This window comes from Pipra filicauda, unplaced genomic scaffold, assembly GCF_003945595.2.
Source record: "Pipra filicauda isolate LSUMZ 115617 unplaced genomic scaffold, ASM394559v2 scaffold123_size2130275_pilon, whole genome shotgun sequence".
Taxonomy (NCBI): Eukaryota; Metazoa; Chordata; class Aves; order Passeriformes; family Pipridae; genus Pipra; species Pipra filicauda.
The window spans coordinates 420364-435250 of NW_024103696.1; the positions used below are offsets into that span (position 1 = coordinate 420364).

General features: G+C 37.4%; 1 protein-coding gene across 1 annotated transcript in view; it reads left to right on the top strand.

The window, feature by feature from the left end:
• The first annotated feature begins 1258 nt into the window (after positions 1–1258).
• The window catches only part of COL9A1 (collagen type IX alpha 1 chain), a 66164-nt gene continuing 52535 nt past the window's right edge, over positions 1259–14887 (top strand). Inside the window, exons 1-5 of the mRNA XM_027713254.2 lie at positions 1259–1290; positions 1626–1699; positions 3064–3141; positions 3283–3415; positions 10851–11247. Of these exons, the coding sequence (XP_027569055.2) occupies positions 1277–1290; positions 1626–1699; positions 3064–3141; positions 3283–3415; positions 10851–11247 (696 nt within the window). The 5' untranslated portion in view covers positions 1259–1276. The remainder of the gene's footprint in view (positions 1291–1625; positions 1700–3063; positions 3142–3282; positions 3416–10850; positions 11248–14887) is intronic.

Here is a 14887-nt window from a genome sequence, read left to right on the forward strand (position 1 = left end):
GTTCACAATCGCGCTGGACTGTGAGGGTGTACCTTTCTCTTGAAGAGGGAAAAAATGGTATCATGTAAGATGTGCTTGTCTGGGCACCAAAATGAGACATTACTCACAGCAAACTGTTCATGTTTGTGATCCAGTCCCTCCTTTTCTAACAATAGATATGAAAGTGTAAACAACACTAACACTGGAATTCCAATACTGGAAATGCGACCTACAGAAAATTGGGATGAATGAGGTAGTTCATTACTCAGCTATTTCTCCAGACTCTCAGCAGACAGTAGCAGAGAGTCTATTGCAGCAGAAATTATTGCATTTGCTATATCCAACACCTTAAAGAAAATCTGGAAATTGAAACTATTATTAACTATAATGTTAATAATCTAGAGCAGATGAAACCTAAAAGTGTGATATGTAAGCACAATCTGAAAAGCATACTTTTCTATACATATATAAATTGTGACTGTGGTAACTATCAGAACCTTCTGGCTGTTTAGTCTATTTTCCTTGGTCTTTTCATGCACACAGATTTTAGTCTCTCTCTCTGTTTTTACATCCATGTGAACAAATATAAGTAAATGTCTTCGTGTACCCAAACATATGTAATAGTCTATGGAAAGGGAGTGCTTTACCTATGATGACAAAAGGAGTCTGCTTTGTAATGCCTATGTGTATTCCTTGGAAAGGTTTGACTTTAAGCCATGAAAACACTTTTAAATAATCTGTTTTATTCACAAGAACCAACTGAGACCTAACCAGAGAGACTTCTTCTGAGACTACCTGATGAGTAAATCAGTGAGGAATGGAAATTTCTTCCTTACAGGACAGAATCTCCTTGTTCTCAAAGCTCACATCAGGGCCACCAGCTTCCTCAAACCTCCTGGTACATATTCGTTCCTCTGCCTGTCTGAACAGCAGACCCCACCATTCAGAGAATGGCATTGCAGAATTCACATTTTCCTAATCTCCCTGCTCTAACGCTGGTGAAAGCAGTAGCCTTTCATTTGCTCTTTTGGTTTCTTTATATTCAACTGCTTCCAGAGATCTGCCTTCAGAGCCCACCAGGACACATGTCTGTCCAGCCTCCACCTCCTTCCCTTGGCAAGATTAAAACCGCCCCAGCAGCCTGGACCTCCCTCTCTGCTGGGTTCTGCGAGGGACAGGAGGAGCTGTCTGCACCCACTGCTGCACTCCTCTGTGGGACTAATGAGAGGGAAGCAGGGAGTGTGACAATATACACCGTGTATTCACATGAGAGAAGTGAACAAAGCCAGCAGTGAAGATGAAAAGACACTGGTAAGAGAACAAGTGGGATTTACAGACATCTGTAAATAAGAGATTAGAACAGTCAAAGCTGTCCTTGCCAGCTGCTGTCTTTGTTGTTTGGTTTTATGAAAGCATTATATGAAGGAACTGCCAATAGAAAGAACTTTATTGACATGTTTTATTATAAGGCAAAAATAAAAAGTTCTCATGTAAAGAAATCTTCTTGTCAAAGAAATTGTCAAATCTGTTAGTAAATCCTTAACTTTTTTTTTATACATTTATTGTGCATGGCTTGGAGGAGAAATTTAATAACAGAATCTGTCAGAAACTATAGATTCATACTTGAGTTTTCTTTCTGTTCACAGGAAAATTACAGCTTTCTTTTACGTGTGTAGTTTTTTGTGGTCTTTCATCTCAGCAACCATCCAGCACCAATCAAGTAAGGAGACAGAATTTATCCACATTTCATCTTTCTGTAATTTTGAATGTCAGAAGAATGTTCTGTGTTTATTCAAAATAAAAATCCTCTCTTGCCAGCCGTCACACAAAGGGAGAACTGTCTATGTGTATGTATGGATGTATGTATGGAAGGATGCATATGAAAAAGAGGGGGAAAAGCGAGAGCTATGTGTTTGGTTTTAAACTTGCTATAAGATGTATTTTTAAGGTATGGATTAAAATCTGGATATAGGTGGTAGATACAGGACACAAACCTTCCCCTGTCTTTCAGTGCTTCTAGTTAGATATTCTTCTGCTACATGTGTCAATAAACTGGTTATACTTTATTTGTTGGGCATAAAATGTAAATGGCTGGATGTCAGCCATATGTCTCATTAAATAATATAGAATGAGGTCTTTTCTATGGTGTAACATGTCAACCTGAATGTTCTCTTTAAGCCTATGTTGTCAGAAGGAAACCCACATTTAGGGTTGAGCCTTTGCAGCACACAAGAGGCTCTCTGTAGGTTAGAAATGCATCTCCTTCCAACTCCCACTCTTCATTCTTCCCTATCCACTTTACTAACATTTTCCAGATTGACTTGATACTGGACTTGTACATGGCTCTTAAACTCTTCAAACAAATGTTTATTTTTTCTTTCTCCTTCCTTAAATTAGGGGAATCAAGCAGGTCTTATGCTCATTACAAGGCTTTTTGACAAATAATATTCTGAAAAATTAGATGTTCAAATTTAGTTTCCTCAAACAAATTTCTTCTATGTTCTTTTTTGGGTAAACGAAAAAGGTCTGTAAGTTCTTCTTGCCTCCACCTTGTATTTCATGAGTGATCAAATGTGGCACAAAGAAAGGTGGGAAGACCTGGAATACTAGAGAGGCTGGAAAAGTTGCCAACTGTTTCCCAACAACATCTGTAGTTGGCATAAACTTTGTTTAAGTTTCCTTGGGACTAGGAGAGTGTTGACTTAGGTAACCGGCATTTTTTTTGCTTAAACCACCAAAAGTTCCAAACCAAAACTCCTTACACAGCAGGACTTCTTATGTTACTACTACTATTTCTCCACAGTTCTGCAAGAGAAGAATTATTATAACATTCTCATTTAAAGGCTTAAAAAAAATAAATCAAATAATCAATCAAGTTAAATATGGAGCTCTCTAAAAACAGATGCTTATTTTCTTAGACCTCTCACTTCTCTGAGTACAGTTTAAATTATTATATACTTGTAAACATTATTATTTAGATATTTATTTAATTAATAATAATCATACAGTTACTTCACTTAATTTTCTAAGATGTTCTGAGGAAATGTGCAGGCACATGGTTAATAAATTCATCTTGTTTTGCAGGACTACCAGTCATTCTGGGTGCCAGTCACAGAACTGAGCTCTGCCCAACAATCAGGATTGGTCAAGATGACTTACCAGGCAAGTAGCATCCTGACTTTTTCAGGAAAAAGCTGCTGTTCAGAAAACTTTATCAGGTTATATTCAGCCCTGTGACTGCACAATTCTCTAATTAAATTAAAATGAAAGTTACATTTTGGATATGCATGTTTTTTCTTGTAGGCTTTGACCTGATTTCTCAGTTCCAAATAGAAAAAGCTGCTTCCCAAGGAGTTATTGAGAGAGTAGTGGGCTCCACTTCTCTACAAGTGGCCTATAAATTAGGACCCAATGTAGACTTCAGGATACCAACCAGGTAATGCCTTTGTTGTTTGGCTTTAAAATACAGATATTTTGCAATCTTATTGTTTAAGGGGTAGAACCTCCCGTCAGACCTAGATCCCTCCCACTAGATCACCTAATTTGAAAAGCTTTTGAAAGGGGAAAGAGAAATTCAATTTTTTTTTTTCATATCTGCCACCAGACCAGACTGAATATGTAGCAATGATTTCAGGGACTTCCACTTTCCTCTGACCAATGACAGTGCTCAGAGTGCCTCCAGATTTGCCGATAGTAAGGGATTCACCTCTAGAAAGTAACGTCAAAGTTGCTGATGACTCGAAAAGCGAAAGGGAGGCAAAGAAAAAATAACAGGAGGACAGGGAGAAAAGTTTTCTCAAAACATTGACACAAAGGATCAATCTGATCACGTAAGGATTGCAGAGATGAGGTAGGATAACAGCTGACTGATTCTCTGGCAAGATGTTTTTGTTTGTTTGGATAACTGGTAAACAACCAATTTACGGTCACTTAATCTATAAAAGTTGAAAATTATTATTTAGCATGTCACAGTCAAGTGGTGATAGGAACCAGAATTTAGGAATCTAATTGTGTTTGTGCTTTACAGGCTAGACTTGCTGCTGGTGAAGGAATAGAGACAGTACAGCAGGGTAGAGTTGTCTTTGCCAAATTTAGGCAAGTCTGGATTCTGCTCCAGCACCTTATGTAATTAAGAATGCCTTTACTTAGCAATTAACTGGCAAGACCGTTAATGTGACTACTGTTTCAGCTAGGAATAATTGGGGTGTGAAGTGTTTCTGTCTTACTCCAGCTATCACTGACAACTTCTGCTTGCTGCAGTCCTCCTGGCTTCTACCTTCGTAGCCGCCAGGTTAAGCTAATTTAGAGCTTAAGTGATTAGTTACATTTTACTCATGACTGCTTTCAATCCCAGACACAAATCAAGGCTGCTAGTGCACGAATGTGAATTCAAACACAGACAGCAAATGGGATCATCATTTCACTAAAAGGTGGAGATTCTCAGATTTTGAACTCAGAAACAAATTGAGATATCAAAGCAGTAATGTTTCATTTTTAAGAAAGGTTAGACTTATTGCGATAGATGGCTCTAGTGAGATGTGTGCTTGATATAAAAAAGTTATCCATGACCAAGCCTATACCAGTTCTGTTGATACACTATGGCATCTGAGCTGACTCCTGCCACTGGACTCGTTGGGCCAGGGAATGGATTAAGGCTTGAGCCCTGACTGTGCTCTAGTGCATCAGTCTGCTGTTCCTCTGTCACTGAGCCCGAGCTTGCTGCTCTGCTCCAGTTATTTACAGTGTGCCCCTCTCAGTAAGCTGACTCAGAAGAAGTGAACTTGGCAGTAAGCAGCTGAGGCTAACAGCGCAGGAGAGTCACACCTTAGTTGTTTTGAGCAATTTTTTTTAAGACCAGAACCCTCCACACAATCTTTATAATGTGGATGGGGTTTTTTTTCGTGTGAATTTGGGATATAACCCTGAGCAGCATTATAGGGGTTAGCAAATTATATAGAACATGTCAAGAAGGGTTGAGCCTCTTTAACGGCATGGGTATATCTCTGGTTTTCTCAACCCAGGCATCACAGCAGCCCTGAACTCCTGCATTTCCCTCCAGCCACCCCTCTCTGCCCTTTATTCACAACTAGATTATTTAACGATAAAATAGATATTTCCCGGGGTACCAGCGGGCAGCAGCTGCACCCCACGGCGCCGGGGAGGGAAGGGAGAGGACGAGAGGGAAAGGAGGGAAAGGGGAGGAGAGGGGAGAGGAGGAGAAGGGGACAGGAGGGGAAGGAACGGAAGGGCAGGACAGGGCAGAGCCGCCCGCACCACTGCGGAGCTGTCCGTGCCCGCGGTGCTAAACCCACCATAGCTGTATCCGGGCGCTCACACGGAGGGTGTCATCCTTCGGTCCCTGCCTCCGGCTCTGTGCGCTCCTGCTGAGCCAAGAGGTGCGGGAGGCAAAACTAGAGTCAGTTTTGAAAAAATGGCCAACATGGTTTTCCCGAGCTGGATGGCTGATACAGCCTAAGTGCTGTAGGAGCACTGGGGAGGGACCCTCAATAAACAGGTTGGCAATTGTAAAATAACTTTTTAGACTAACACATGATGATTATACTGAGGCAGATAAGCCCATGCTACAGTGGTGTGGGAATGAAAGGTCAATTGAATGGACATGGCTCTGTGTATTGATTCAGCCTTTGCTGAAACAACAGCTAATGCCTTGAAAAGCTCACAGAGCTCTCTTAAAATGCTACTGATTTGTAGCTTGGTACTTTTGCTGCTTAGCATTTTTGCCAAGGTGCAGAAGTATATCACACAATGAACAGAAATGATTGCATACAAGTCTTAACTTAGCTTCTCCCATCATCCAAAGAAATTCTATTGGCCAGTGTTTCTTCTAGCATAAAATCTACTGAAGAATCAATACAGTGTTGTTTGTGTAATAAGTGTGTGTAATAACTTAGTGTGGAACTGCCATTACTCATACCTTTTGTCTCTGGACTTAGTGAACTCATCATTTTTCAATTTGATCTGTGCACATGTTGTAAGTGTCCACCAGTTAGTAAGCACAAAATTAATACTGGTTATTTGGATAATAATTGTGTTTATCTTTAATTGAAAACTTAAAAAAATATGTTCATGATACATCTCTATGTGTGGGAAAAGGGCTTGTTTTCTTTATGCATTGGAAGAAATCTTAAACCTTCAGCTTCACAAATGCAACTGTGACATCACAAGGTCCCTCCTTGATCATCTACACTGTTAAAATAAAAGACCACGGCATGGTTTGGGTGCAGACTGATAAGCACTTCTTAAACAATTCCTGGGCACAGCTTGATGGCTAGTATAGGCCCCAGATCATTCCCAACGCACAGGTTGCACGTAGTCGATATATTTTGGAAGTAAGCAGGTTTAAAATTTTTCATGCCATCTGAACTTAATATCAGAGAACACTCCTAGGCCTAGTGAATTAATTTACATGAAGGTAGCCTACGAATCCAGAAATTATACCTGTTTGCCTGAATCCTCAACTCACTAGAAAGCAGAGCAACATAAAAATTGAAGCTGCTTTCTCAGCAGTGTTTATATTTGAGGTAGTGGTGTACTGTAGGCAACTTTGACAGGTGAGATGACAAACACATTATGATAAGAAATTATAAAGTGAAAATTGGAATTTTATAAAACTGTATCAGTAAGTTTGGAACATCCAGAGAATTTGGTAGGCTGATTTTCTGGCCTTTTTTTTTCCCTTTGGGAACAATGCTTCTCTGTGAAGTAATACTCCTCAAATGCATATGCCTGAAGGTCTGGCTTTACTTCATCCAGCCACCAAAGTTCTTCAGGTTCTTTTCACTTTACATTACAAGTAAGGTATCCAACACAGATATTGATGATGACATTGAAAAGGAAAAGACAAAATGCAGCTAAGAAGCTAATTAGCTCATAAAAGAAATAATTAGCTCAGAACTGGATGTTTCTGAAGAATAAAGTTCAGCTGAGAGTAATGAGCCCTAACAAATGACTTCTGGCAAATGACTTAGGACAGATGCTTTTTAAAAGTGCTGAGTTAAGTTTTATTTTTATTGCTTGTTCAATGGCTGCCAGGGAGTGCCTGCCAGGTCAGCTGTGATAGCAGGCAGAATGAGGGGATGCAGACACAAGTGTCTCCAGATTGAGCAAAGGAACCCCCAACCCAGGGTACATGGTACTGCATCATCATGAGGTTGGCCAGAGCAATTCCTACAGCCACCTCCAGTGAGTTGTGCTAACATTTCTAAAATTCTAACATTTTAGCAAGCAGTAAGTTAACTCAGTGGGCAACGGAGCTCACCCAAGGAATTAACTCTGAAAGAAACAAATTTAATAAAATAAGCAGTTACTTCGTAGAATTTATATAGGTACATAGTTAACCTTTTAATGTACTCTGCTCCTGATGAATCTTGAAGTCAGAGGGATGGCTCAGGGTTTCCATCACCTAGCCAGATGACTTACCTTGGTTGTATTGATGCCTCGGTAGACTTAGCTTTGAAATCTCAAGGAAATCTTCCCTGTAAGCGCTCAAACTGCAGGATTAATAAAAGTCTTAGGTATTTATGAAAAAGATTAAAAGAAAATAATAGTGTTTCAGAAGTTCCCCTAGATTAATTACAAATGTTTCAAACTTCCCACTCCCAGGTATTTTAAAAAAAAAGAGCAAATATTCAAATATCTGATAAAAAATTGATTTGACTTTGTATATGTTTAAAGCAGTTAATAATAGTCTGAGTACACAAGGAAAGCAGGACTAGAATGATTTCTTACAAACTTAAGATACAAAACTAGATAAAAAAAAAAAGGTTCTGATGGTTTATATCCCTGGCAATTTTAACTGGATAGGAAATGGGTCAGGAATGAAGCTGGCCTTTGTGCTTGAAATATTTTTCTATATTAATTCTTCCTTTGCTCATTTACTTGAATCTAAATTTATATTTGCTAAATTCCCCCCCATAAATTAATGAAATTGGTAACATGTATGTTAAAAATAATTTACCAAAATAATTTGAGTGCTTATATAGCTATCAGCTGTTTGATAAGATTACAGAGCCCATTACTCTTCACTTTGCAGTGAGATGGAGGCATAACTTGTCTACAATTGTTTATTTAAATATCATGCTAAATTTGCCATGGACTACAAATATTTACTATTTTAAAATGCTGTCTTCAGAAGGGTTTTGCCTGTATAATGATTACAGGGTTTGAGAAGAACTGCATTCTGAAATACACTGAAACCATGAAAGGATCGTTACCGTTGGAGTAACTGAGATGAGAATCTGCCTCTACTTTACTTGTAGAATTATAGGTATAAATCTTACACAGTAGCAGTCCCCTGCAGAGTACCTTTCTGGTGATGGGTCATGCTTCATTATGTTGAGTCATGTTACTGATACTGAGTCTTTAAAGGCAGCAGTTCTTCTGGTTGATTATTAAAAGGTTTTTAAAATGTAAATAATTATCCATGTTTGTGCACTGAGTTTTTATCTTTATTTCTTTATATAAATTTCTTATAATTTAACTTTTTCTTACCACTGTCAGAAGCTCTTACACAACTTCTCTTTGTATATTTCTTGAAAAAGTTAACATATTTCTTTTTTATTTTAATGTCCAAAAAAAGAATAATATCTTGGAAAGTATATAGCTAAATATGGTGCAAAAAATTCATTTGCCAATCTGGTATAAACAATCTTCTAATCAAAAAGTATGTTTACTTACTTTTTTTTTTGTTTCTTTGGTTGTTTTGTTTTGTTAGGTTGTTTTTTTTTTACAGTATAGTTTTATCAGCTGAGGTGGGATGAAAATGTGTGTGATAGTTTAACCAGTATTGTCATGACAGCAAAACTTATCAGTGCAGTGGAAGAATGAAAACCTCTCCACAGTGGGTCTGGAACTAGTACTGCTTCTTTTAGCTGTGGAGCTCTGTGTATCAGATCCCCAGAAGTCACTGAACTTAATAGAGAAAGTGGAATGTCACACCAAGGCTATTTAAAAATTGCCTAACAATATTGCCTTCAGTGTGGTAGTAGTAAAATCAGCTCTTCTGTAGAACAAACAGGGGATTCAGCAACTGAAGAGATAAATGACTCAGCTGAGCTAAGGTTTTAGCAGTAGAGGAGATTGAAATACTTGTTTAAGAGATATTACAGAGGAAGGATACAAAGGGCTGTAAAAGACATGTCGAACTGGATCAGCAGCTTAGTAAGAGTGAATGTGTGTCTGGATAGGGATAGGAAGTATCTTCTTAGAGCAGAAAGAATATATAAGCATGTTGCATAAGCTAGAAGCCTAACACAAGGAGGGATAGGGGACAGTAGTAAACACTGCAAAGTGCTCAGAACAGGGGAAAAGGTACAATGTCCACACACTGACATTTGCATTTGAGATGGCAAGAGCCAATAAAGTAGGTAAAATCGTATCAAACAAAACCAGCTGAGATTGACTACTTCATCCACAGTCAACAGAGACACAATTCAGAGCAAACCACAGATTAAAGGTATGGGCAATGAGACCCCTCTTCAACTTTGTATATCTCCACACCTTGTATAATGAGCTAATTTTCCAGCTAAACATTCCACTTTCTTATCTACTAGCTTTCATGTGTATGTAAAGGCTCGAGGGAAAAAGGAGAAACATCAGCAGTGTGGGTAGTTTATTCCTAAGGTGAAGCCACTGCTGCCGCTGCCAGGCTCGCCCTGATCTCGCTGAAATCTGCTGAGGCTGTGCCGCTGTCTGCTGGAATAAAGCTGTACTACAGCTTGGGACATTAACTACAAATTAGGGAGATTGCCTCTGGAAGTATTCTTTCTAAATCAGTAGTCATCAAGCATACAGAAAGAGAATTAATGTATTCCATTTTCCTGGTTTTTTCCCTCTTACCCTAAATTCCAAGGTTCACTAATGCTCTCTAAATAGCTGCTAAGACAGGATTGATCTGCCAGTCAAATATTATCTTTATTCAAAATGCCTACTTGTCTGAGAAGTTGTTCTAATGAATGTTGGGACAAAATAGCTCTACATATCTTCATACTTAAGAAACTTACTGAAATACAACTTCTTCTTAAATGTGGATAGATGGCAAATACTGTATTGATATCAACTGGATATGACACTACAGTTTTATGATCCATGGAATAGGAAAAGGCATATTTCTTAAATATTCTACTAGATTCAGTGATATATGTGAGATAAAAAATGACGTTACTATTTTGCACAGTGACACAGCCAGTCCTACCTGTGTTTCCAAATCTCACATTATAGGAATTGCAAAAAAAATGAGGTGTTTTATATGTGGCCAATCTGTCCCTTCTACTTGTAGTCTTGTGGTTGAATGTCACAGGACATAATACATTTTTAGTGTGGGTTCTCACCATGCCTATATTTGTTAATGAATGATTTGTTGAATGATTTCTGTTGAAGAGATAGCTAATACATTAACAAAAGGGTTATTGGCAGGCTGAACAAGAAAACACATTTGCAAAAGACATTCTTATCAAAATCAAATCAGATCTGCACTGACTATCTACCTGGGCAGTTATAAAGTCACACTGTGTTGACCGATTTAATATGTCTAATAGCGGGAAATAGGATAATTGTAGGATATACTTTCTAAATCTGAAGTAGGAGTCCATCCATTAAACTTAAAAGGCTTATCATAAACATTGTGCAACGTTGGAAGAACCTGCATTTCTGAATCAGTTCCTTCTACAATTAGCAACAGTAATGACTCAAAAAGACACCCTGTTTTGAGACTCTGCATGCAGAAGAACATTGATACAAGCATGGTTGAAATATGGCTTCATTGAGTAATGGTTTCTCATTACTCTGTGGTGATATGTGGAGCTTTTCAGAACAAATACACAACAATTCTACTGTATTTTTATCCTACACAGTGCTATATATTCCAACGGATTGCCTGACGAATATTCCTTTCTAACTACTTTTCGGATGACTGGGGCCACACTTCAGAAATACTGGACTATTTGGCAGATTCAGGACTTTTCAGGAAAAGAACAAGTTGGAGTGAATCTTAACGGTCAAATGAAAAGTGTTGAGTTTTCTTATAAAGGAGCAGATGGAAGACTACAAACGGCGTCATTTTTGCATTTGCCTTTCTTGTTTGACTCTCAGTGGCACAAGCTTATGATAATTGTGGAAGCAAACAGTGTCACACTCTTTATTGACTGTGTTAAAATAGAATCCTTAAGCATAAAACCAAAAGGGAAAATCAGCATTGATGGCTTTGCTGTGCTTGGAAAACTTAAAAATAATCCTGAAATTTCAGTGCCGGTAAGTTCCCAAACCTTCTATTACTGCAAAAAAGTGTTTTGCATCAAATGTTTGGTTTTTTTTTTTTGTGTGTGGAATGCATCTTCAAATGATTTCTGAAAGCAGAAATGGCAGAAAATAACAACTCCTTGGCAGGTAAGTACTAGCTTTGCTTTTTGAATTTTTCACGCATATATTTATACCGTGTAAATTAAGAGATGACCCAGATTATGTCTATGTCTCAATAATGAAAATTTTCAGACATCCACACTTCTTCCAATGGATTATACTCTGTCTGGATGTACCAGCTGGGCATTCATGTGTGGAGTGCGAACTAGAAGGAAGTTTAAGGACATGGATTTGTGGGCTGTACCTCACACCAAAGAGAGTAAAACATTTATTGAGCAAGAACTGGGACCCCTCTCATATGCATGCACCAACCATCAGCTAGAGGCAATTAAATGTGTCTCTGGCAGAATAAATATTTTAGATCATTAATGCAAAGGGATTAACTCCTGTAAGGGAGATTGATGGAGGTCCTTTTTGAGCCACTTAGAAGGAAATAAGAGACCTATGTTTAAACCTCAGTCCTAAATCAGAGATTATAATAAGTACCTTATACTTCAGGAGACTGCTGTAATCATTGTCCTTCCTAGTATGACTGTGTTAGCGGTTGCTTCTAATATTTAGTAGCTTGAGTTTTTTGAAAAAGACTGACCTGGTGTAGATGGTGCACTCTCAAAGAAGGTTTTTGTTTATAAATCCTACGAGGAATAAGGGTAGCATTAGAGACTAGATCCAATCCAAGCAAAGGGCCCAGAATAGCTTAGACATAATGCCTACCCATTTCCACAATACCTTCTCCTGGCTAGCTCAGGGCATTCCATTCCCATATCATGGCTGCTGTGAATCCCTTTGTTAGATATTTACCTTTCCCTGTGCATTGTAGTAGACACTTAAGCTCAGTCTAATTGTGGAAATATTTGTGCTCTTCAGCAAAGAAAACTCAATATGAAAACCTCAGGATTTTTTTATTTGATTATCTGATTTAGTTTCTGAGATAAACAATTAATATAACGCACATAAAAATGACATGCCTGTAATTTCTGACAGAAAGATATTTGTAGAATCTGAATTTTGCCTTTCAGACATGCATGAAAGTGTTTTCTCAGCTAGTGTTTTTTCAGCTGATGAATTATACTGCACTTTATGCTGAATGATGTGACAAGTTTCTCCTACTGTGGCACTAAATGACACTTAGGACTTTGGAAAGGCTATTTCTGGATTCACTTTTAGTTTAGAAGAAAATAGTTTCAAAACACAGTTGAAAAAAACCCCATAAAACTTCGCAAAGTTCTGTATATTATCCTCTTCATTCTCCAAGATTCCTTTTATATCAATAGAGTATTCATTTCAAAACAAGTTGAATGGTAAAAAAGAACCAGATACTTAATAAATTGTAACCATTTTCCACATCCCTATACTTAAGTTTTGCAACAACTTTGAAATAACAAGAGTGAAGTGAGACATAATTTTTAACTATATTTCATGCTGTTTGCAAAAAAACGTGGATACAGGTTAATCAGCATTGTGTAAACCTGAAAGGGAAAACATTGCAACAAGAGAGGCATCTCATGTCTCATCACCTCTGTGTGTACAATTACTGTACTGCATTGCACTGAAACCAGTTTTACTTGAAGAATGCTGACAGAAAGCTTCTCCAGGTGTCTGAAAGGAGCTATTTAGGATGTTGCTATAAATGTGGATTAGCAAATATCAATAGCTGAAAGGTTATACTATTTCTGCTGAAAACAAAAAGTTAGTCTTTGAAAATATGATTCAAAAGTAATGAGCTGGAGCTGATAATGTGCTCATTAGCTGCATATGTATCTTAGCTTTGCTAACTGCTCTGTGATACTGGTGGATGAATGGATGCGTGGGATGATGAAAACATTACGCATATTCTATGCATGTTACTAGGATGAAAAAAAATCTATGTCAATATTGTTTTCTTATTTGGAAATATATTTAGATTAAATGCCCAGAAAGCAATAGGTGTTAATGTAATAGTTTTACAACAGCTAGTATACAATGCTACAGCAAACCAGGCCCTCAAGTTAGACAAGAGTAATTCCTTTAAAAATGAGGAGGATTCCTTTTGCCTGATTGAAGTAGTAATTAGAAATGGCAGCTTACAAATGAAGAGAGAGATGAGGTATTAAGGTCACCTTGTCAAGAACTGGGCTTTTCTCCCTTCCCTGTTGGTGCTCTGGGTGACTTTTGGCTATGATTAAAGACTTCAGGAAAAACAGGAGAGGAATTTTAAATTTGATCCCCTTTCCTCTCCAGCCTGTGTTTTGCAGAGACTTGCTCTTTACAGCAAGGTATACAAATGAGGAACACTGATTACCCAAAGCTCTTCAGGCATCTCGTGGGGAAATGTGTCTAGCATTAAGTTCTGCTTTGTCTGTGTTTAAGAATGTACATAATTAGGCACTCGTGTGAAGCTATGTTAACTATAGGACATCTTCAAGAGTGAAAGAACAAAATGGAATTAACTAAATTTTACAATTCACCACTTCTTGCAGAAAATATTTATTTATACTTTTAGCATGTTTCTGGGAAGATTCAGTCATATGTGGTGTATTTTATGAAAAAAATAAAATATTAAAGCCTTAAAACAGGATTATGATGCACACTTTTTGACAAAAAGAATAATGAAGTACTGAAACAAATTGTCAGGGAAGAAAGTTAGTCAAGCTATATTCTTAAACTGAGTCTGGATGTCTAAAAATATACTTTATTTCAGACAGAACTGTGGGTTTGACATTAGACTCACCAGATTGAATTGCATGGCCTGTACTGTGAAGCCAGAAATTACAATGGTAGTGGTCCAATCTGATATTATAAAAATGGAGATTTAGGAAGACCATATGCTTTGAAATTATGATAAAGAAATTACATAATCTGATGGACTACTAATTTTAAAATGTCTGTTTATATTGCAGAAAGTTCTGTTTTAGCCTCTGCACTTTGTTTTTCTTTAAATTGACTAAATGAATCTGTGCTTGGGGATATTCTAGGCTTATCCTTTATCTTGCTTGACTACAGTCAGTTTAAACATCTCAACAGTCTTGGGTATTTAATATGCTCCAGGTACAATTTCTAATTTACTTCCAGGCATTGTTAAACTATATTACTTCTGATGATATTACACAGACATAAATTATGTGTTTCCTATTCTTTTTTTTCCAGCATTCCGTGAGTACTCTCTTTATCTTGCAGAAGAGGTCTACTTCTTATAGGTTCACTGTAATACATATAATTTTAAAAGAGATTCTTTATTGCTTGTTGTTGCCATGACTGCCTGGGAGAGCAATAGATATAGTTCCATTAGAAACTGCATCTTAACATTGAGCCTTTACAAAGATTTACTCCAGGATTTCTGGCATATTTTACAGAAGGCAAATTTTATACAGGTTTACAGATGCCTTTTATCCTTTTTTTTTTTTGATAAAAAAAGAAAATAGCTTTTTTTATATAAAAGTAATTCAAATAATCCACTATAAATTCTGAGCAACGTGAGATTTAAAACTGAAAGGAACTTACTTCCTAAATCACATGTTTTTTATAGGAAAGTAGGGGAATTAATTTCTTACTG